Genomic DNA, 26,547 nt, shown 5'->3' on the forward strand with positions numbered 1-26,547 from the left:
AACCTTTTTATGGGAGTATCACCTCATGATCTTGAACTCTGTTTTTATTATGAGATAGTTTCGTGTTCTATCAAGAGATGGCAGGGTCTTCATTCCTTCACACTTCAATATAGTGGCAATTTTATGTACAGGCAATGCATGAGGGGAACAACAATCAAAAGTTTACAGTTGGTCATTATGAACAATCATAGTGATTTGATAGCAAGATACCATCTCAAAATTTGAGACCTAGAATTTACCACAAAATGTACAACTGTCTGAAATACAGTGTGTGGGAAGTGTATCTCCATTATAATACAGACCTGAACACATAGAACTTTAAAATACTTTTTTATTCACGAAACAAACTTAAAATGAGAAAACTCTATTACAAATGAGCACTAGCATATGCATACAGGATAAGATTATACCTACAGGTCAATGCTCATGTAATGAAATATGAAGACAGATTCAAGTCAACTGAATTCATGTCTTGTGGTACACTATTATATATACACTGTCTTGTTACATGTATTATAAGGTTGGCAAGTACTTGATGATAATATTGAAGTTAAAACAAATCAAATTATGACAATCTATTGACCTTAGATTCTACTTATAAGGCTTTCCCTCCACAAAATATTACAAACAAGATTTAAACTGAATGTCTTCCATAAGGGCAAAGTCTTTAGATTTTCGTTTCTACACACAATAATTGTTGAAATGAAACATAACATAATTTATGCAATTAGTTATTTTTGAAATACGTACCAGATTCAACTGAATTTGAAGTGTATTTTTAAGATAAAGCCATATTACTGAAGATCGTTAATTAGGCAAATGACTCATAAAAATTAAAGCTACCTCAACAAGCTTATCAGAACATGCATGAGTAGTTACATTTGAAGTACAATGTAAGTACCAAATTATATTGAATTTGCAGTGTTCAGTCTTAAGATATAGCCTAATTACTGAAAATCATTAATTATGCAAATGACTCATTTAAAGTAAGTTACATCAATAAGCTTTATGAGACACATGCTCATTGTTAAGTTTGAAGTGTGTACAAAATAATATTGAATTTGAAATTTGAATTACAGAAAATCATTAATTATGCAAATGACTCATTAAAACTAAAAGCTATATCAACATGCTTTTCAGAATGTGCACTTTATTATATTTGAAGTATGTACAAAATTATATTGAATTTGAATCATAAATTCTTAAGATATAGCCTAATTACTGAAAACCATTAATTATACAAATATCCCATTAGAACTAAGCATTACATCAGTAAGCTTTATGAGAAATGTGCACCCTGTATCATAAATGTACGTACCAAATTACATAAAACTTGAAGCTCGCACTCTTCATATTGTTCTATGCAAATGATCCAGCCATTTTTGAGAAAACGATGACACAGACAGAGACATGGAAGGTAAAAATGTTTGGTTTCAATAGTATATAAAATAAACAATAACAGAATAAACAAATAGCAACTGAGGTTTCAAAGGCTGAACAATATTAAATGAAATTTGTTTCAATGTAATTAAACATTTCATTACTTATCTGATATGAATAATTTTGAGTAATTTAGACCAAGAACAATTGCGGAACATATATCTCTCTTTGGCTGCTAGTCACACACACACACACAGACACACACACACACACACACATCTGTACACAGACACTTCATCATGTCTAAAAGACAACTGATCAAGAAAAACAGGCAACCAGTAAGTTTTATCTAAGTAAGAAGGATGTTAAAGGTCAGATCTGTTTGACAATAGCATTTATTACAGTAAATTTGATTATGAAATCTGTGACCTACAGCAGCACATGTCTTATGAAATGTTGGACCTGACATGTTGGAGGCAGTATACCCATTGTGCTCAGATGGTTGATGCTCTCTGTGTTCAGATGGTAAGTGGGAGACAGTGTGCTCATTGTGTTCAGATTGTGGTCAGGTGTTAGGTTGTAGACAATATGCTCATTGTATTCAGGTGTTAAGTTGGGGACAATGTGCTCATTGTTCAGATGGTAAGTTGGAGACAATGTCCAGGTGTTAAGTTGGAGACAATGTGCTCATTGTGTTCAGATGGTAAGTGGGAGACAAGGTGCTCATTGTGTTCAGTTGTTAAGTTGGAGATAGTGTGCTCATTGTGTTCAAATGGCATTTTCTTATGTTTTTACAGCTTCATTTGTTTATGAAATTGGTTAACGGTCCACTGTAAATCAGGAAACCTTATATGTAACGAAATAAAGGATACAATTGTTAGATTGGCCAATGTCTGTAAACAGATAAGCAATAGTCATGTTGATTCTCTTACAATGTTTATACTACATATGTAAATCTTCAAAACACTGAATGTGTGTAAATCCTACAACTAAGAGCTGGCAGTTTTTTTTTTTAATTTAACAAGTCTCCGTAGATGTCAAAGACCCTCAAATACTTTACTTTTATGTGATTGAATGGAGACATGATTTAAAAGAAATTGGTGGCAACAAATAAATACTATAAATCGTTTGATGCAATAATGCAGGAAATTGCTGAATTTCGATAATTGAACCAGATCAGAATCAAGGTCAAAGGTCAATGTCTCTCAAGGAAGTTGGACACTTGAATGTAGTCTCTAGCTATGTATTAATGCTATTGAGTTTTGTGGTAAATCATGACTGGTCACTACATATATGGCTGCCATGTGAGTGATTACGAACAGCAAACATATTACATGTGTATGTTTATCTGGTTCTGCATAATCTATAGACATGATCTAAAGACATTAGCCACACATAATTGGTATAAAGTATCTGCAATATGTAAGTAATAGCTTTATTTTGATGATCTACCCTGTACATGTAGGTCAAGGTAAAGGTCAATGGTCAGTCATACAAGAAAGCTTGCAAGTGATTATATGGGGTTAGACACTTGAATAGAGTCTATGTATTGAAGGCTTTGAATTATGCAGTAATATAGTGATTTTTTACTACAAATGTTTACTCACTTCCATAACAAATGTTGTTATTTAGCCAAAATATACTGCCATTTGGTTGTTGCTAAGGGCGTGGTCATGGTTGCTAGGGCCAATTGTGTCAAAATATTTTGAACAAAATCTGCAGAATAACACTAGAAACATCTCACCAAGTTTGTCTCATTGACCAAGTACTTTTCAAGATATAAATTTTGGACCAACAAATTCACATTTTTACACCTGATTTGCATATTACTGATGAGATCATTATACTTAATATTTCTTCATCTATACACCCACAGATGCATTCCTGCTATATTTCAGCCCAATCTGCTGAGTAGTTTTGGAATTATAGGTTTTTGACCAAAATTTGTACCCCTAATTTGCATATTACTAAGGAAATCGCATGTCATGAACAAATCTTAATTTACTCACATCTAAGAATATTCCTACCAAATTCCATGCAAGTCTGGCCAGTATTTTTGGAGTTTAAGTTTTTTGACCCAACATCACATTTTTGTGACCCAAAATACACATCTCTGATGCAATCATTTTCATTTGAACAATTTCAGAACTAGACACCTAAAGTAACATGACCATCAAATATCAAAGCAATCGGTCTAGCAGTTTTTGACTGTAAGTTGTTTACACACACACAGACAGAGACACTTTGCCATGCTATAGCACTACTGAACCTTATCAGTTCAGTTGTGCTAAAAATTACATGAGCACCAAAACTAATGTTTGTGTACACTTTGGTTTCCTCAATATTACTTGTAAACATGATTTAAAAAGAAATTGGCAATATGTAAACACTACAAGGTGTCTGTGATAGGCAGGAATTACCTTGATTTGGATAACTGACCTTGAAGGTCAAGGTCAAAGGTCAAGGTACCAAAAGATAGCTCGCATCTGATTATTTGGGGTAGACACTTGAATGGAGTCTCTATATATTACAGTTTTTGAGTTATGCACCAAATATTGATTTTTAACTAGAAATATGACCACCATGTGGTCAAATTTGCATATATTAAAATACAAAGACGTGTGCATATGTACCACATGATATGTCACCTATGTGCCAGGTATGAATGAAATACCATATTGCATGTCTGAGAAATGATGTATTACAGATGGATGGACGCATGCACGGACAGAGCCCATTGTAATAGCATCCCGGGGGTGGGGGCTTAAAACATAATAAATTAGCCTTAAATAACTGTGTACTCTTTTAAACCTTTGGAATATAAAGCTCAAACCATATATTAAAGATGTTAGGAAAATAGTAAATAAGAAATAGAAAGTAAAAATATTGGGTATGTGGCAAATGTACGACAAAAAATCAAAATATACAAGTCTTCTTGGAAGACATAACCCCCCCCCCCCAAAAAAAAATAAAAAAAATAAAAGTATTTCTTGTAGTGACTACAGCAAGTTCTTTAGTTTGTACATTATGTCGCAGGCTGTCAGTTCAAAATGGACAACAACTATGGCATATATTGCCTTTAAGGCAATCAAAAAGATACACTGACAACACTTGAAAGGGTTGTTCATTTCTTATCTATTATGTGTACATCCTTGACAATTTCTGGCACATTAGCATTAATATTTATATTATCTTAATGATTTCAAAATAGGAAGATATAGCTATCTGACCCTGAAGATGAAGGTCAAGGTGAAAAGTCAATGTGTCATTAGAAAGCCCATCATTTATAACCACGACGAAGGCACTTGAATATGGTCTCCATCTGTTAAGCGTCAAGGGTTATCAACCAAAATGTGAATATTTATCACAAATATAGCTGCCATTTTGCCTTTATTGTGGGGGTTGAGAAATGAAGTGATGTATATTTGCAGTGTATAGCATCTGACATTTGTACAAGGTTTGGTTGAAATCAGTCCATGCATATCAGAGATATACATACACACTTTGACAATAATGTGGCTATTTGACCTTGAAGATGGAGGTCAAGGTCAAAAGTCAATGTACCATTAAAAAGCTCATGATTGATAACATGGGTTGGGGACAATATGCTCATTGTGTTCAGATGGTAAGTGGAAGACAAGGTGCTCATTGTGTTCAGATTGTGGTCAGGTGTTAAATTGGTGACAATGTGCTCATTGTGTTCAGTTGTTAAGTTGGAGACAATGTTCAGGTGTTAAGTTGGAGACAATGTGCTCATTGTGTTCAGATGGTAAGTGGAAGACTGTGCTCATTGTGTTCAGATGGCATTTGCTTATAAACAGTGCACATTTGTTTTTACTGCTTCATTTGTTTATCAAATTGGTTAACATTCCAGCGTTAATCAGAAAACCTTATATACAGCGAACAACATGGGTTGAAATTGGCACATGCGTATTGTGGATACGGACGGATAGACACACGACATACAAGATTTTCAGACCCAAAACGCACACCTTAAGTGCAATCATTTTGATTTGAACAATTTTCCAACGAGATACCAAATGGGAACATCCCCACCAAATACCCAAACAATTGGCCCAGCGTTTTTTGAGTTTGTTATGTACACACACACACACACACACACACACACTCACAGACAGACAGACACTGCACCACGACTATAGAAATTTAAAGTATGTAGAGAATGGCAAAATATAATGTATGTGGAGAAAGTAGAATTACTACAAACCAGAAAGACTATAGAGTTTCAATTAAGTGGCATTTATATCTTACACAATGATTTTTGCTACCAATTAGACAAACAAAATACAGGCACTGGTAACGTGCACTCACATGAAATGATACATTTTATCTCACTGTGAACATAAACAACGATTCATAGAAGACCAATAGCTCCCCTCAAGTGTGATTCAATGGAGACATGAATTAAAAGAAGTAGGTGGCACCAAATGAATACTGCTAAGTGGCTGTGATAATACAGGGATTTACTGAATTTCAGTAACTGAACCTGAAGATCCAGGTCTAGGTCCAAGTCTAAAAAGAAATTTTAAACCTGGCAATATAGGGTTAGACGCTTTAATGTAATCTCCAGGTATTAACGTTTTTGAGTTATTGGCGAATCATGATTGTTCAATACAAATATGGCTGCCATTGAGTAAAAAGTCATGAGCACCAAAAATAATGCATGTGTATTTTTATCTGGTTCTGCATTATCTATAGACATGATTAGCTACAAATAATTGCTGGTAAGTGTCTGCAATATGTAAGTAATAGTTTAATTTTGATGGTCTATGAATAGAGTGTATGATTGAAATTGTTTAGTTATGCTGTATTAAATATAGTGATCTGGGTCAAATGTGAAGGCCCCAAACAGAGCTCACATCTGATATGTGAATGGAGTCTCTATGTATTACAGTTTTTGCGTTCTGCAGTAAATATTATTTTTAACTACAAATATGGCTGCCATTCTGTAAAAGTGATATGAGCACCAAAACAAATGCTTGTGTATTGTTACTTACTTCAAAATTACTTGTAAACATGATTTAAAAGAAGTTGGCAACAACAATACTACAATGTGTCTGTGATAGACAGGAATTGGCTTGATTTTGATAATTAGCGTTGAAGGTCAAGGTTAAAGGTGAAGGCCCCAAAGATAGCTTGAATCTGATATGGGTGTAGGCACTTGAATGGAGTCACTACATGTTATACCTCCAAAGTATGGCTGCCATTGTGTCACATTTCATTCAGTCGTAAAACAAAGTGGTGTGCATATGTCTCGCATAGCATGTTTAATACATGACAGTCACAAACCATTAGCGGTCCAAGTGCAACAAACCCGCGGGCTTGCCTGGCGAAAACGGGTGTCATAAAAGTTGTTTGCATCTCTAAAGCTGTTTGTAGCATTACTTATAATAGCCTAGTAAATTGATAACAACTGATATAAGACGGAGATAAGGTTTGCCTCAATTGCAGTCCATGCAGACGGCCGAATAGAGGTTTTACAGCTGTTTACTTGTGTTATGTAAGAGCCCATCATCACATATGTAAATATTGGTACTCTTTGATAACAAGTCCACTTGCTTGGCTAATGGCTTGTCCCAGTAATGCCTTTATGCCAGGTTGGTTTAAATTAGTTGGTGCATGCTAGAGATATGAGGGTGAATGCACACATGGACGAGACCCAAAACATAAGTTCGCTCCAGGCAGTGCCCGTTGGGGACTAATAAGCCTGGTTGTTGTTGTTGTTTACTTTAAGTCAAATATACAGAGACAGGTTGACAATTACCATCATGACAGCTAAAATGTTCAGTTGTGTTCATGATTCCACAATGATAATAACTGCAAGAGCACACCTTGCCTATAAAGTTGGATGTATATCTTTATTAGCAAACAATTGAAAGTGTTTCCTACATTGGATAATAGCGATGTTAACTTTTACATGAATACATAAGCATAGCTATCATATACCATAATGCTATAATGATGCAGAACAGACAATACTGGGCTTGATTAGGCACACAATTTGTAGTCACTCAAACAAAGCAGGGTGGGTGGGGGTGTGTGTGTGTGTGTGTGTGTGTGTGTGTGTGTGTGTGCTTGGTGTGCATCTGCTCATAGCTACAAGCTGTACACATATTATGATGAGTAATGCTGTTGACTATATACACTGTGGTGGAAAATAGTAACTGCATTTTAAGCAGATGATGTTATGGCATGACTGTTATACAGTTATTTGGTAACACATATAACACTCAACCCCATGGTTAGGTTGTGATGTCTACTACAGTCACCATACCATGATGTTATTGTCAAGTCAAAACTCATGCCCAAGGGTCATGTCATAATTTAGACAGCTATACTCTCGCAGTAACATCAACAATTGTCTTGTGAGTAATTTTCTTATCAATATAAATTTATCATTTGTAGACATATAAAATAAAATACTAAACTCTCTCTCTCTGGATATGTACATACACAAACTTTGAATATAAAAAAGAGATTCAAGCTGTGTACAATAACCTATAACAATACTTTCTACAAAAAATGAACAAGTCCATCCTTACTGATCTAAGGTAATGTTGGCAGATTCCGTTTAATTTTCATGAACTTTTATTTATATTAATTAAAAATAGTGCCAATGGCACTGTAGCACAACTAATGTTCCAACCAAATATCATGGCAATCGGTCAGGTTTTTTTTGAGTTTATGTTGTCCACACACACACACAAACAGACACTGCACCATGCCCTAGCATTACTGAACTTCATTAGTTAAAAAAATATTATCCACATCCTGGTGCAGCTTTGTTGTACCTGTGCAATATATAATTACATCACTGTACAGTTGTTTTGGGCTATATCTTAGTTGCTAGGTGACTGTATATCATTTTACAGCTGATTTGGGCTATACCTTAGTTGCTAGGTGACTGTATATCATTTTACAGCTATTTTGGGCTATATCTCAATTTTTTGAAAGATTATCCACTTTCCTAACGATCCCTGATCCTCTGCAATATATGTCATAATTTCACTGTTACTATGGGCATGGTCTTGTTGCAAGACATACTTGTTTATCCAGATGCCTACCCATCCCTGTTGTTAACTTTGAAATATGTACCATCATTTGACTGTTGCTATATAGATGTGGTCTTGTTGCTATGCATATTGGCATACATTTTTGGAATGTTTACTTCCTTGCCTATCTAATAATGCTAAGGGCATGGTCATTGTTAATCTACAAATTCATAAGAACATCCCAACTAAATGTCAGCTCAATCTGCCTGGTGGTTTCGAGTTTTCACAAAATTCACATTTGAACCCAAATCACTCACCTGTGGTGTTATTTTGATTTCAACATTTCCTCAACTAGACACCCAAATCACTCACCTGTGGTGTTATTTTGATTTCAACATTTCCTCAACTAGACACCCAAATCACTCACCTGTGGTGTTATTTTGATTTCAACATTTCCTCAACTAGACACCCAAATCACTCACCTGTGGTGTTATTTTGATTTCAACATTTCCTAACTAGACACCCAAATTAACAACAGATATCAATGTAATCAGTGTGACGGTTTTGGACTTTATTTTGTTTACACATATACAAACAGACAGAGAGACAGACAGACAGACACTTTACCATGTCTATAGCATGACTCAACTCTGTTGTTCAGCTGTGCCAAAACCATAATTCTTAAAACTGAACTGTAACATTTAACTTTTCTTTATGTTTTGAGTTCCTTTAATAGGTGTAACCAAATACATGAAGCTGTCAGTTAGACTTGACCTTTGACCTTAATACCATGTAGGTCAATATTGAAAACTTAGTACATGTATACAACAAATGGTGGTTAGCAACCATCGTAACAATGACAGACATACAAAGTGAAGAAAAACTCCTAAATATTTCTATACAAGGTATACAAGATTGTGAGTTCACATTTGGCAGGTTTGTCACTCACAGAGATTAAAACTAGTCATTTAGTTGATCATTGTAGAGTACATGTAACTCAAACAGGTTCTACAAACACCTCATCCTCCTCAAAGCCTGATTCCCTATAATCTGAGCCTGAACTGTTGTTATTGGACAGTTTCCTTGCATCTCCTTCTTCCACTGCAACATCAGGATGTTTGCTCCACTTCACTGCCATCTTGCCATCTTCTTGTTTCACAGTTTCCACCTCTTCCGTAATATTTGGATTCTGTGTACCACTACTGCGTTTCTTTATTTTCCAACCTGAACTTCCACCAGGACTGCCAGGTTCTGTCATTGAGTGTGAGCGCTTCATACTGTTCTGAGATGGAGAATGTGGTCGGTGGTCCTCATGCAGTGATAATGCTCGCCTAATGCTGTTTAGAGTATGGTGGTCATATTTTTTGTGGTTTGACCCACCATGAGATGGTAAGTGATTTCTACCACCACCACCAAGCCTACGTTCTTTCTGTTTACTTTCCACAGCACTCTTCATTGCCATATACAGAAATTGAAAGGACTCCTGGAAGACAATAAAAATAGTGCCAATGGCATTGTAGCACAACTGTATTGTTTTTTATTTATGTTTATCAGGTTGTCTATCCAGCCCTGCTGCTAACTTTACCACATATGCCATCATTTGGCTGTTGCTATGGATATGGTCTTGTTGCAATGCATATTTGCATACATTTTTGGAATCTACATTCACTTGCCTACCATTCCCAGTTTTCATCTTTGCAATATAAACCATCATTTGGCTGTTGCTATGAGCATGGTCATGTTGCTAGGGATATTTGCATATATTTTTAAAACTTTATTCATGTACCTACAAATCCCTGTTGTTATCTTTGTAATATGCATCATCATTTCATTGTTGCTATGGGCATGGTCACGGCTGCTAGTATTGTCAATATGTTTTTGAACAATAACTGCAGAATGACACCTCCAGAAACATCCCCACCAAATTTTGGCCCCATTCCCCATGTACATTTTGAGATATAAGTTTTTGACCAAATTGATATTTTATGACCTAATTTGCCTGCCACTGATGGGATCATCATGTTGTGAATTCACCCATCTTCATCTACACATCCCAAGATGCATCCCCATTAAATTTCAGCTCAATCTACTCAGTAACCTTGGATTATAGATTTTTGACCGTACAGACACATTGTTAGACCTAATTTGCACATTACTGACAGGATAATAATATTATGAACAATTACTTATCTAAACATCCCCAAGAAAATTCCCACCAAATTTCAGCCCAATCTTCCCAGCAGTTTTGGGAGTTTTAATTTTTTAAACTAATTAGTGGTAATTTTATGGACCTTGACATTCACAATAGATGTCTTCTATATTGACATCGATACAGGACTAGTTCTTATGGACCTTGACAGTCATATCCATTGTATTACTAGAATAGTAACTTATAGTAATAGTAACAGAGAACATCACAAGCACTTGTGCATTGCTACTCTCATGAAAGTACAGTGGCAGAGAACACCGGTCATAACTCACATAACAATATTGCTAACAGAAAACCAAAGATAACTTACTATTAAAGAATTAGAAAAGTCAACAAAGCTTAAACCCTTTGTATATTTATACAAAAATCTACATATCTATATGCATTTATTTACAACAGATGTACTCTTGTTATTGTTATTGTATAATTCATACCCCAAACTTGTCTAAGTCTTTGTCTGGTGTAATTCATACCCAAACTTATCTAAGTCTTTGTCTGGTGTAATTCATACCCTAAACTTATCTAAGTCTGTCTGGTATAATTCATACCTAAACTTATCTAAGTCTTTGTTTGGTATAATTCATACCCAAACTTATCTAAGTCTTTGTTTGGTATAATTCATACCCAAACTTGTCTAAGTCTTTGTCTGGTGTAATTCATACCCAAACTTATCTAAGTCTTTGTCTGGTGTAATTCATACCCAAACTTGTCTAAGTCTTTGTCTGGTGTAATTCATACCTAAACTTATCTAAGTCTTTGTCTGGTGTAATTCATACCCTAAACTTATCTAAGTCTGTCTGGTATAATTCATACCTAAACTTATCTAAGTCTGTCTGGTGTAATTCATACCTAAACTTATCTAAGTCTGTCTGGTGTAATTCATACCTAAACTTGTCTAAGTCTTTGTCTGGTGTAATTCATACCCAAACTTATCTAAGTCTTTGTCTGGTGTAATTCATACCTAAACTTATCTAAGTCTTTGTCTGGTGTAATTCATACCTAAACTTGTCTAAGTCTTTGTCTGGCGTAATTCATACCCAAACTTGTCTAAGTCTTTGTCTGGTGTAATTCATACCCAAACTTATCTAAGTCTTTGTCTGGTGTAATTCATACCTAAACTTATCTAAGTCTTTGTCTGGTGTAATTCATACCCAAACTTATCTAAGTCTTTGTCTGGTGTAATTCATACCCAAACTTGTCTAAGTCTTTGTCTGGTGTAATTCATACCTAAACTTATCTAAGTCTTTGTCTGGTGTAATTCATACCTAAACTTATCTAAGTCTTTGTCTGGTGTAATTCATACCCAAACTTGTCTAAGTCTTTGTCTGGTGTAATTCATACCCAAACTTGTCTAAGTCTTTGTCTGGTGTAATTCATACCTAAACTTATCTAAGTCTTTGTCTGGTGTAATTCATACCCAAACTTATCTAAGTCTTTGTCTGGTGTAATTCATACCTAAACTTGTCTAAGTCTTTGTCTGGTGTAATTCATACCTAAACTTATCTAAGTCTTTGTCTGGTGTAATTCATACCTAAACTTGTCTAAGTCTTTGTCTGGTGTAATTCATACCTAAACTTATCTAAGTCTTTGTCTGGTGTAATTCATACCTAAACTTATCTAAGTCTTTGTCTGGTGTAATTCATACCCAAACTTATCTAAGTCTTTGTCTGGTGTAATTCATACCTAAACTTATCTAAGTCTTTGTCTGGTGTAATTCATACCTAAACTTATCTAAGTCTTTGTCTGGTGTAATTCATACCTAAACTTATCTAAGTCTTTGTCTGGTGTAATTCATACCTAAACTTATCTAAGTCTTTGTCTGGTGTAATTCATACCTAAACTTATCTAAGTCTTTGTCTGGTGTAATTCATACCTAAACTTGTCTAAGTCTTTGTCTGGTGTAATTCATACCTAAACTTGTCTAAGTCTTTGTCTGGTGTAATTCATACCTAAACTTATCTAAGTCTTTGTCTGGTGTAATTCATACCTAAACTTATCTAAGTCTTTGTCTGGTGTAATTCATACCTAAACTTATCTAAGTCTTTGTCTGGTATAATTCATACCCTAAACTTGTCTAAGTCTTTGTCTGGTGTAATTCATACCCAAACTTATCTAAGTCTTTGTCTGGTGTAATTCATACCCTAAACTTATCTAAGTCTTTGTCTGGTGTAATTCATACCTAAACTTATCTAAGTCTTTGTCTGGTATAATTCATACCCAAACTTGTGTAGGTCTTTGTCTGGTCCACAGACTTTCAATAGTACCTATTGCAAAGGTGCAAATCTAACTTTTTTAAGTACTATCAAACAGAATATTATTTTTTGTTCACATTTCAATTCAATTCAATTCAATTCGGTAAGAAAACTGAAAAATATTGTGACAGTTATGAAGTCAAAGCTACTCACTCAGTTGAGAAAACTCTAAGTAACTCACTAAAAGAACACTCAACAGTACAAAGAGAAACTCCACATAACTTAGTGAGTTAGAAACTCAACATAACTTAGTGAGTTAGAAACTCAACATAACTTAGTGACTTAGAAACTCAACATAACTTAGTGACTTAGAAACTCTACATAACTTAGTGAGTTAGAAACTCATCATAACTTAGTGAGTTAGAAACTCAACATAACTTAGTGACTTAGAAACTCTACATAACTTAGTGAGTTAGAAACTCATCATAACTTAGTGAGTTAGAAACTCAACATAACTTAGTGACTTAGAAACTCTACATAACTTAGTGAGTTAGAAACTCATCATAACTTAGTGAGTTAGAAACTCAACATAACTTAGTGACTTAGAAACTCTACATAACTTAGTGAGTTAGAAACTCTACATAACTTAGTGAGTTAGAAACTCAACATAACTCAGTAAATTAGAAAACGCAACATAACTCACCTTAGTAGAGAAACAGCCTGGTCTCCTAAGATGATACAACATTGCTATTTTGTATGAGTCAACAGAATCTTCATGTTTGAGTTGTTGGTGTAAGGTAGACAGTGCACAGAAAGTTGCAGCTGATGTTAAACCAAGCCTTCAAACAAGAAACATTGTAGTATAATTGCAGTTGTATGCACAATATTAACTACAACATATTCAATTACATTAAATGTGTCATTAGCATTCACTTTAAGGTGCAGTTTGAAATTGTAATAGTTGCTAGTTGGACTTTAACTATAATATAGTTTGTACTGTTTGCTAGGTGGACTTTAACTATAATATAGTTTGTACTGTTTGCTAGGTGGACTTAAACTATAATATAGTTTGTACTGTTTGCTAGGTAGACTTTAACTATAATATAGTTTGTACTGTTTGCTAGGTGGACTTAAACTATAATATAGTTTGTACTGTTTGCTAGGTGGACTTAAACTATAATATAGTTTGTACTGTTTGCTAGGTGGACTTTAACTATAATATAGTTTGTACTGTTTGCTAGGTGGACTTTAACTATAATATAGTTTGTACTGTTTGCTAGGTAGACTTTAACTATAATATAGTTTGTACTGTTTGCTAGGTGGACTTTAACTATAATATAGTTTGTACTGTTTGCTAGGTGGACTTTAACTATAATATATGAACATTACTACCAATGATCAAACTAATTTAACATTTTCCTTGGTTTGTTTTAACTTACCTGTCATGAACTGTGACTGGACCTTCAAATTGCTGTTTCCATTTTTGAACAGCTATGATTAATTCAAACAGTGTTTCTGGTGTGCAACTGTCTGGCCAGTAACCACACTGATACTGCCTTACATTCATCATGTAGTCATCCTGGTAACACATCAAACACAAATCAAATGCATTATAATTATGAAGTTCACTGATGAAGAACGTCTCTTTTACTAGACATTGTATACACTCCTATTACTGCTATATAACTATTAAAATAGACATTGTATACACTCCTATTACTGCTATATAACTATTAAAATAGACATTGTATACACTCCTATTACTGCTATATAACTATTAAAATAGACATTGTATACACTCCTATTACTGCTATATAACTATTAAAATAGACATTGTATACACTCCTATTACTGCTATATAACTATTAAAATAGACATTGTATACACTCCTATTACTGTTATATAACTATTAAAATAGACATTGTATACACTCCTATTACTGCTATATAACTATTAAAATAGACATTGTATACACTCCTATTACTGTTATATAACTATTAAAATAGACATTGTATACACTCCTATTACTGCTATATAACTATTAAAATAGACATTGTATACACTCCTATTACTGCTATATAGCTATTAAAATAGACATTGTATACACTCCTATTACTGTTATATAACTATTAAAATAGACATTGTATACACTCCTATTACTGCTATATAACTATTAAAATAGACATTGTATACACTCCTATTACTGCTATATAACTATTAAAATAGACATTGTATACACTCCTATTACTGCTATATAACTATTAAAATAGACATTGTATACACTCCTATTACTGCTATATAGCTATTAAAATAGACATTGTATACACTCCTATTACTGCTATATAACTATTAAAATAGACATTGTATACACTCCTATTACTGCTATATAACTATTAAAATAGACATTGTATACACTCCTATTACTGCTATATAACTATTAAAATAGACATTGTATACACTCCTATTACTGCTATATAACTATTAAAATAGACATTGTATACACTCCTATTACTGCTATATAACTATTAAAATAGACATTGTATACACTCCTATTACTGCTATATAACTATTAAAATAGACATTGTATACACTCCTATTACTGCTATATAACTATTTAAAATAGACATTGTATACACTCCTATTATTGCTATATAACTATTAAAATAGACATTGTATACACTCTTATTACTGTTATATAACTATTAAAATAGACATTGTATACACTCCTATTACTGCTATATAACTATTTAAAATAGACATTGTATACACTCCTATTACTGCTATATAACTATTAAAATAGACATTGTATACACTCCTATTACTGCTATATAACTATTAAAATAGACATTGTATACACTCCTATTATTGCTATATAACTATTAAAATAGACATTGTATACACTCCTATTACTGCTATATAACTATTAAAATAGACATTGTATACACTCCTATTACTGCTATATAACTATTAAAATAGACATTGTATACACTCCTATTACTGCTATATAACTATTAAAATAGACATTGTATACACTCCTATTACTGCTATATAACTATTAAAATAGACATTGTATACACTCCTATTACTGCTATATAACTATTTAAAATAGACACTGCACAAACTTAAAAAAAATAACAAGATTTAAACTGAATGGCTCCCGTAAGGGAATCACTAATTAAGGCAAATTACTCAGTAAAGGTAAAAGTTGTATCAACAAAGTTCACATGGTAGGACAACTGTGTATTATTATTGCTGATATATGTACCATATTATAATATGATAAGAAATTTGAAGCTTAAATTTTTAAGATCCAACCTAGTTTCAATGTACCTAAAATTGTTAATTATGCAAATTTTTCATTAAAACTGTAAGCTATATCAACAAATTTAATAGTATGTATCCACTTTGTTATGGTTAACATTACGTACTAAATGATATTGAAATTCAAGTATGCTTTCTTAAGATACATCCTAATTACTGAAAATAATTAATTATGCATTAACACTGTAAGGTACATCAACAAACTTTATACGGCATATGGACTTTATGTTTTATATATGTAGTAAATTATATTGAAATTGAAGTATGCAGTCTTAAGATATAGCCTAATTACAGAAACTCATTAATTTTGCAAATTAGTCATTAACACTGTACATCAACAAACTTTATAGAACATATGCGATTTGTTATGGTTAACATATGGAGGGAATTGTATTGAAATTGACGTATACAGTCTTTATAAGATATAGCCTAATTACCAACAGGTCATTCAGAATGACATTCCCCGCTAACCTAAATCAAACAGACTTAGATATGTTGTGTCTGCTTATTGGACATGGAACATGCCTAAAACAATAAAGGATGGATCGGGTATGGGGGGTCGTATCATGACGAAAATGGATATGCACATGTATGTCATAGAACACTGTCCCAATACCAACTTTGAATGAGATCTGTTCAAGCATGTCTGAGTTATGGCTTTGGACATAGAAAAATCGCAAACAAAATGGCTGCCAGGCGGCCATATTGGATCGTATCACAACAACAATGAATATGCACATGTATGTCATAGAACACTGTCCTAATACCAACTTTGAATGAGATCTGTTCAAGCATGTCTGAGTTATGGCTTTAGACAGGGAAAATTTGCAAACAAAATGGCTGCTAGGCGGCCATATTGGATCGTATCATGAAACAAATTGACGTGCATATGTATGCTATTGTTTGTTGCCCCTGTATCAAGTTTGAAAAAAATCGGTCCAAGCATCTCCAAGAAACGGCTGCGGACGGACGGACGGACGGAACCCAATCCATAAGTTCCTGTCCCGGACTTCGTCCGGCGGGGACTAAAAATCATTAATTATGCAAATTATTCATTAACACTGTAAGGTATATCAACAAACTTTATAGGACATATGTACTTTGTTATGTTTAATGAATATACTACATTATATTGAAATTGAAGTATGCAGTCATGAGATATTGCTTAATTATTTGATTTCATAGATATGCAAATGTTTCTAATTAACATGAACAGATCTCACTCAAAAACTAATCAGGTCTAGCCATTACCCCAAACATTGTGTGTACCAAATTTCAGTATAATTGAAACAGCTGTTTTTAAGAAAATGATGACACAGACAGACACACACAGACACAGATGGACATATGACAGACATCCCCCTTTTAATACCTCCCGTACACTTACGGGGGGTAAAAATGACAAGAATTCGTAGAAGACACAGTCGTCAAATACTACAATGTGTCTGTGATAGGCAGAAATTGGCTTGATTTTGATAATTGGCCCTGAAGGTCAATGTCAAGGTCAAAGGACAAGGTCTCAAAAGATAGCTTGCATCTGATAATGTGGGGTAGACACTTGAATTGAGTCTCTATGTATTACAGTTTTTGAGTTATGCAGTAAATAATGACTTTTAACTACAAATATTGCTGCATTCAATAAGTGATATGAGCAACAAAAATAATGCTTGTGTGTAGTTCTTTTCTTCAATATTACTTGTAAACATGATTTAAGCACAGATGTCTGCTATATAAAGGGAATTGTGGGTAAATTACGCATATGCGGGAAATTCAAACTGCCACAAGGAGCACTGACTTTGAGCTCATGTTTTTGTCCCATTTTGCACCAATTTTTTTTTACATGACTCATATTTCATATATACTGAGTCTAAATCTATAGTGATTACAACTGAGTAGAAATAACTGATGTTAACTAAGTTTGGTAGTCAATATAGCAGGTTTACGATCAAACTGAGGCTAAATTTGATTCAAATTGGTCTAGTAAAAACCGTTGGCCGTGTTGTCAATTTGGCTTACAAGTTACACAAAATGTCGACATAAGATATATATGTAATATATAGAACACTGTCCTTATACCAACTTTGAATGAGATCTGTTCAGGCATGTCTGTGTAATGGCTTTGAAAATGAAAAATTCATAACAAAATGGCTGTCTGGCGGCCATATTGAATTGTATCCTATGCATATGTATGCCATAGTGTGTTGTCTTTGTACCAAGTTTGATCCATTCATGTTCAAGTAATGGTTCCGGACATGAAAAAAATTGTAAAAAAAGTGGCTGCCCAGTGGCCATATTGGATCATATCACGACATAAATTGACATGCATATGTATGTAATAGAATATTGTCCTTATACCAACTTTGAGTGAGATCTGTTCAGGCATGTCTGCGTAATAGCTTTAGACATGGAAAAATCGTAACAAAATGGCTGTCGAGCAGCCACAAAATAAATTGTAATGCATATGTATGCCATAGCGTGTTGTACTTGTACCAAGTTTGAGAGAAATCAGACCAGTCATTTCTAAGAGATGACTCCAGACGGACAGACGGACCCCCCCCCTAATTATAACAAACCTGTCTAGACTGCAGGAGGAAATTCCTGGTAATCATGTTGAGATGGTGTTCTTCTTCAGCAAGATTTACGGTAAATGTACCACAGCTGAGACTGTTACTCTCTGTGGTTGGCCAATAGACCATCAAGTCACCTTCTTCCTACAAATACCAAAGTAATAAATTATGCTTAAAGTGAGAATTATATCTTATATTTGTGAGGGATTGAAAAGAGAATTATAATAATATCATCATTATTCATCCCACAAGATGAAACTGTCAAAATTAAAATTACACTTTTGAAAACAATACAAAACTGACACGATATACTCAAAAGGTACAGAGGGATGGTTTGACACAAGGCGGCTACACAAATGTAGGGCCAACTTACTTCCATAATTCATGAAATGTTGTTAATAATTTAACCCGTTATGAAGATGTGTTTTTCTATACCGACTCATTAAAAGTCTACAAAGCACTGCACTCAATTGTGATTTATGCAGGTTCCTTACAATAGACTTTCTTCAAATTAGATTTTGTCTTGAATAAAACCTGTTCTGTGTGGAATTCTATTTGTCTTTTGTGAGATAGCGGTGTGGTAGTCTAGTTCCTGACAACCGTATTCCGATTTTATCCTCAAGGCATTAAATGTGGTTCAACCCCATGCTGGGTGAAGCACAAACAGCGCATGTCAGTAGTAATCCATCATGAACTGATAGTCTGCTGTCATCACTCATTAATATTCATTGATACAGCTGTTTTGAATATAGCAGGAACTTAGCATGTAATAACAAGTTGTCGTTCATGTTTTCATTGGAATAACACACTAGAAGTGCTCGCATTATCATAATATGTTTGGTTTTGTTGATCTTGGAGGGGAAAACAACTTTTACCAAAACATCCCATTATAGTAATAGCCATACTGAGGTAGATGGAATATTTTCAACTGTAGATCGCTAACATGTGATTGGTTGCTGGTTGTTGTTGTTGTCAAAGGTCAAACGTTGTTGACCTTTCTTATATTTCTAGGACTGATATGAAATGCAAATGTCCAACTGAACTCCACCTCCAGTCTGCTTTAAACTAAAATCATGTGGGATCCGACGTCATCATGTTTATATGAACGCTGTAGAGGAGAGCACAGAATTCTGTGCAAGAGTAACGAGATTGACTAGACATAACGTATGAAGACAGTAGTGTAAAATCAGAATACTGTCGTCAGGAACTAGATTAGCCATGTGGTTGTCAATTTGGTGATATTTCAACACTTACCATACTCTCCAAACTTATCAAACTCACAATAGTCTCTGAGTTCTGATCCCATATCATTCTCCAAAAATCCACAGCTGTGTGTTCAAGTGGATGTTGAGTAATGATGTACTCCTGACTAAGTCGGTAACCCTGGAAACATGAACATAAACAAAAATTGTCATGAATAGATACTGACACATTTTCACAAATTATATACCCTGTACTGATCAAATATCATCAGTGGTCAATAGTTATCTTTCTGGCTTGGATATGGGTTGGGTTAATGAAGGTTATATGACAGAATAGTCCAACCTTTGAAATGACAGCAGAATGGTCCAACCTTTGAAATGACAGCAGAATGGTCCAACCTTTGAAATGACAGCAGAATGGTCCAACCTTTGAAATGCTGGCAGAATGACCCAACCTTTGAAATGATGACAGAATGGTCCAACCTTTGAAATGATGGCAGAATGGTCCAACCTTTGAAATGACGACAGAATAGTCCAACCTTGGAAATGTCGGCAGAATGGTCCAACCATTGAAATGACGGCAGAATGACCCAACCTTTGAAATGACAGCAGAATGGTCCAACCTTTGAAATGACAGCAGAATGGTCCAACCTTTGAAATGATGACAGAATGGTCCAACCTTTGAAATGACAGCAGAAAGGTCCAACATTTGAAATGACGGCAGAATGGTCCAACCTTTGAAATGACGGCAGAATGGTCCAACCTTCGGTTATACAGCAGAATAGTCCAACCTTTGAAATGACAGCAGAATGGTCCAACCTTTGAAATGACGGCAAAATAGTCCAACATTTGAAATGACAGCAGAATAGTCCAACCTTTGAAATGACAGAATGGTCCAACCTTTGAAATGATGACAGAATGGTCCAACCTTTGAAATGACGGCAGAATAGTCCAACCTTTGAAATGACAGCAGAATAGTCCAACCTTTGAAATGATGACAGAATGGTCCAACCTTTGAAATGACGGCAGAATAGTCCAACCTTTGAAATGACAACAGAATGGTCCAATCTTTGAAATGACAGCAGAATAGTCCAACCTTTGAAATGATGACTGAATGGTCCAACCTTTGAAATGACAGCAGAATGGTCCAACCTTTGAAATGACAGCAGAATGGTCCAATCTTTGAAATGACGACAGAATAGTCCAACCTTTGAAATGACGGCAGAATAGTCCAACCTTTGAAATGACAGCAGAATAGTCCAACCTTTGAAATGACGGCAGAATAGTCCAACCTTTGAAATGACAGCAGAATGGTCCAACCTTTGAAATGACAGCAGAATGGTCCAACCTTTGAAATGACAGCAGAATGGTCCAACCTTTGAAATGATGACAGAATGGTCCAACCTTTGAAATGACGGCAGAATGGTCCAACCTTTGGTTATACAGCAGAATGGCTTGTAAATTGTACTACATAGGTCTCCAAAATCCTTATTTAGACTCTAAAGGATTATCATATACCTTGTGAATGCAAAAATACAATGTCATTATGTACACCAATAATATGTTGAGTTTGTAAAGTGAAGTCATGGAGTACAGCACACAAAGTTAATTTGTACATAAGCCTCATTTAAACCCACTTTGTTACACACTGTATAAAGTGAAGACACTTTGTTACACACTGTATAAAGTGAAGACACTTTGTTACACCCTGTATAAAGTAGAGACACTTTGTTACACACTGTATAAAGTGAAGACACTTTGTTACACACTGTATAAAGTAGAGACACTTTGTTACACATTGTATAAAGTGAAGACACTTTGTTACACACTGTATAAAGTGAAGACACTTTGTTACACCCTGTATAAAGTAGAGACACTTTGTTACACATTGTATAAAGTGAAGACACTTAAAATTGTTATGCTCTGTGTAAAGTTATCACACGGCTAGATCTAGTTATCACATGGCTGGATCTAGTTATCACATGGCTGGAGCTAGTTATCACATGGCTAGACCTAGTTATCACATGGCTAGACCTAGTTGACCAACCAGAAATCTGGTTTTGCTGTAGATTATAAGCCATTATCTACTCTTTGTCAAAGTAATTTTCTGAGTTAGCATGCAATAAATTATGCAAAACTCTGCAACAATGTTTATGTTTGTTCCCACATAAAAATACAAGACATTGGCGACAAAATGAAATGAAATTATCAGATTTTTCTAGGCATACTGCATTCCGTTTGGAATAAATGAAGAACGGTTTGTGACGCGGTGTGGGCGTAAAAGAACCTGGTATGAATTATACAGTATAATTCATACCAGGTTCTTTTAGTGATATCAGCACCAAAAATAATGGTTGTGTATACTTCTTTTCTTCATTATTACTTGTAAACATGATTTAAAAGAAATTAACAATATGTAAATAATTCAATGTGTCTGTGATAGGTAGGAATTAACAATATGTAAATACTACAATGTGTCTGTGATAGCCAGGAATTAACAATATGTAAATACTACAATGTGTTTGTGATAGGCAGGAATTAACAATATGTAAATACTACAATGTGTCTGTGATAGGCAGGAATTAACAATATGTAAATACTACAATGTGTCTGTGATAGGCAGGAATTAACAATTTGTAAATACTACAATGTGTCTGTGATAGGTAGGAATTAACAATATGTAAATACTACAATGTGTCTGTGATAGGCAGGAATTAACAATATGTAAATACTACAATGTGTCTGTGATAGGCAGGAATTAACAATATGTAAATACTACAATGTGTCTGTGATAGGTAGGAATTAACAATATGTAAATACTACAATGTGTCTGTGATAGGCAGGAATTAACAATATGTAAATACTACAATGTGTCTGTGATAGACAGGAATTAACAATATGTAAATACTACAATGTGTTTGTGATAGGTAGGAATTAACAATATGTAAATACTACAATGTGTCTGTGATAGACAGGAATTAACAATATGTAAATACTACAATGTGTCTGTGATAGGCAGGAATTAACAATTTGTAAATACTACAATGTGTTTGTGATAGGTAGGAATTAACAATATGTAAATACTACAATGTGTCTGTGATAGACAGGAATTAACAATATGTAAATACTACAATGTGTCTGTGATAGGCAGGAATTAACAATTTGTAAATACTACAATGTGTTTGTGATAGGCAGGAATTGGCTTGATTTTGATTATTGGACCTGAAAGTCACGGTCAAAGGCAAAGTCTCCAAAAATAGCTTGCATCTGATAATATGGGCGTAGACACTTGAATGGATTGTCTGTATATTACACTTTTTGAGTTATGCAGTAAATATTGATTTTTAACTACAAATATGGCTGTCATTCGGTAAAATTTGCATATCTCAAAAACAAATTGATGTGCATATGTCCCATATGATACGTCACCTTTGTGTCAGGTTTGAAAGAAATTGGATATTGCATATCTGAGAAATGATGTATTACAGACGCATGCATGCATGCACAGGACAGACGGACGAAGCCAAACCCCTTCGGGGACTAAAAAATTGCAAACATTCCATTTCATTTCCAGCCAATCACGCCATATGATAAGTAAAATAAAGAACTTGTCTGGTAGATTATGGGTCAATCACTCCAGGGCTCTATCTCCTTGTTAATATACCCATAATCTACCAATTACTTAATGTTTTGCCAGCTATACAACCTTAATGTAAGTCAGTGATTACACTCTGGTACTTACCTGCAGAAAAGATGCATTGACATAATCAGAACCATCTTCTCCTGGCTTTGGTAACAATTTGACCCTTGACCTGTCCACTGAACAAAGAAAGAATATCTCTAATGATGACAATGCTTCTAATAGTACAAGTACACAATGCAAACAAACAATTACAAATCTAGGATCTTTACTAATTTGCATATATTGTACATAACCTGCAATGGATGCTATAAAAGTAAAGGCAAAGAATGTCACTGTAAACCTGATATTTTTACAACTACAACATTTTGTGATTTTACAATTGAAATTGAAATTGAAATTTATTCCATCAGAGAAGAAAAATATATCCACAATCTTTGAAAGCAACAGAAAGGACATTAAATGTCCGGAGAGGGCCATGGAAATAGTTCCCTACGAAATTAGCAAGGTCCAAGGACCAGACATGCAAATAATGAAGACATATTTGGGCGGGTACGAGTTTCACAACAACAAAAAATACAATTTTATGTAAATAAAGAGATAAAGATTTGTTGGTGCCAAAAATAAATAAATACATGGAAGCTCATTTGGATCTAGCAACAACAAAACATAGTAAAATAAGAATAGATAACAAGTATAAACTCTAACATACAGAAATAAAATTACAGTGGCAAATTGAAATCAGACAAAATATAAAGGTTATTATGTCAAAAGATACTGCTTTAAGTTTTTCTTAAAGTTATGTCTATTGTTTATCGTTCTTACTGTCATGGGCACAGAGTTCCAGGTTTTAATAGATGCGTATTTGAGAAGTTAACCTTTGGGATCAGAAAGTTACCACATATGTTAGCTCTGGTCAGATAGCTATGGGACAACTAGTCTTGTTGCTAGATGTTTGGGCTTCTATCAGAAGAACATTTGAGGCGTAGCAGCTAGACTATTAGTCTATTTGTTAGACCTCGGATGTTCTTCCGATACAATACTACACAAGACTGAACATCGCTATCAAGGATGGAACATCCGAGGTCTAGCAAATGTCATCTCTGCTGTTCAGGAATATAAATAACTGCCAATCAGAGAACTGCATTAGTGACAAGCACAAACAGGACAATAGCTAATTTTTTCATTCATATTCAGCTTAAGGAGGGGCTTGTAAAAATAACCATCAATGCCTTAACTGAAATGTGTGAATGACAATGTCTACACACTCATCAAACTCACAATTACCATAAACTGATAACACATAATAGTTAGTAATTTGTTATAATCACGTGATATTGGACATTAGTATTATAGAGCATTAGCAGTATAGAGGTCAATGGGTTATTGAATATATTAACATTTATACATGCATACATGGTCCAACCCACGGCCATATGTCATCTCAATGGAATGTGAAGTCTGAAAATGACATTAGCTAGACCTTCGGGCAAGCCCTCACTGCGAACTTTGTTTGCTTATCGTATCGGAAATAAGCCCGAATGTCTAGCAGCAAGACTACTAGACATTGCGACAACTGGTTTGTGATGTAATGGAGAGTGTGTGTATAGTATATATAGCTTAGGCCGTAGATCGTAGATGAACATGCAAGTCTGACGTTTACAAAGTTTATAGATGTCAAGAATATTAAGTTGGTTAAAGAGAGGAGTAGAGTGGGCATGATAGTCAGAGAAGGTATGAGAAAAACAAATATGACAGTTAGCACATTGTAGGTGAAATGTACAATGTATGACAGTTAGCACATTGTAAGTGAAATGTACAATGTATGACAGTTAGCACATTGTACGTGAAATGTACAATGTATGACAGTTAGCACATTGTAAGTGAAATGTACAATGTATGACAGTTAGCACATTGTAAGTGAAATGTACAATGTATGACAGTTAGCACATTGTAAGTGAAATGTACAATGTATGACAGTTAGCACATTGTAAGTGAAATGTACAATGTATGACAGTTAGCACATTGTAGGTGAAATGTACAATGTATGACAGTTAGCACATTGTAGGTGAAATGTACAATGTATGACAGTTAGCACATTGTAAGTGAAATGTACAATGTATGACAGTTAGCACATTGTAAGTGAAATGTACAATGTATGACAGTTAGCACATTGTAAGTGAAATGTACAATGTATGACAGTTAGCACATTGTAAGTGAAATGTACAATGTATGACAGTTAGCACATTGTAAGTGAAATGTACAATGTATGACAGTTAGCACATTGTAGGTGAAATGTACAATGTATGACAGTTAGCACATTGTAGGTGAAATGTACAATGTATGACAGTTAGCACATTGTACGTGAAATGTACAATGTATGACAGATAGTACATTGTAGGTGAAATGTACAATGTATGACAGTTAGCACATTGTAAGTGAAATGTACAATGTATGACAGTTAGCACATTGTAAGTGAAATGTACAATGTATGACAGTTAGCACATTGTAAGTGAAATGTACAATGTATGACAGTTAGCACATTGTAAGTGAAATGTACAATGTATGACAGTTAGCACATTGTAAGTGAAATGTACAATGTATGACAGTTAGCACATTGTAAGTGAAATGTACAATGTATGACAGTTAGCACATTGTAGGTGAAATGTACAATGTATGACAGTTAGCACATTGTAAGTGAAATGTACAATGTATGACAGTTAGCACATTGTAAGTGAAATGTACAATGTATGACAGTTAGCACATTGTAAGTGAAATGTACAATGTATGACAGTTAGCACATTGTAAGTGAAATGTACAATGTAAGTGAAATGTACAATGTATGACAGTTAGCACATTGTAAGTGAAATGTACAATGTATGACAGTTAGCACATTGTAGGTGAAATGTACAATGTATGACAGTTAGCACATTGTAGGTGAAATGTACAATGTATGACAGTTAGCACATTGTAAGTGAAATGTACAATGTATGACAGTTAGCACATTGTAAGTGAAATGTACA

General features: G+C 34.3%; 1 protein-coding gene across 2 annotated transcripts in view; it reads right to left on the reverse strand.

Annotated features, from left to right (window-relative positions):
• Positions 1-7,463: 7,463 nt before the first annotated feature.
• LOC144450414 (receptor-type tyrosine-protein phosphatase gamma-like) overlaps positions 7,464-26,547 on the reverse strand; it is a 111,134-nt gene continuing 92,050 nt past the window's right edge. For both annotated transcript variants that reach the window (XM_078141128.1, XM_078141046.1), the window contains 6 exons: positions 23,627-23,703; positions 19,937-20,065; positions 18,689-18,826; positions 14,234-14,373; positions 13,498-13,633; positions 7,464-9,876 (listed from right to left, as the gene is read on the reverse strand). In XM_078141128.1, the coding sequence (XP_077997254.1) occupies positions 9,391-9,876; positions 13,498-13,633; positions 14,234-14,373; positions 18,689-18,826; positions 19,937-20,065; positions 23,627-23,703 (1,106 nt within the window). In that variant the 3' untranslated portion in view covers positions 7,464-9,390. The remainder of the gene's footprint in view (positions 9,877-13,497; positions 13,634-14,233; positions 14,374-18,688; positions 18,827-19,936; positions 20,066-23,626; positions 23,704-26,547) is intronic.

This window comes from Glandiceps talaboti, chromosome 1 (genome assembly GCF_964340395.1).
Source record: "Glandiceps talaboti chromosome 1, keGlaTala1.1, whole genome shotgun sequence".
Lineage (NCBI taxonomy): Eukaryota > Metazoa > Hemichordata > Enteropneusta > Spengelidae > Glandiceps > Glandiceps talaboti.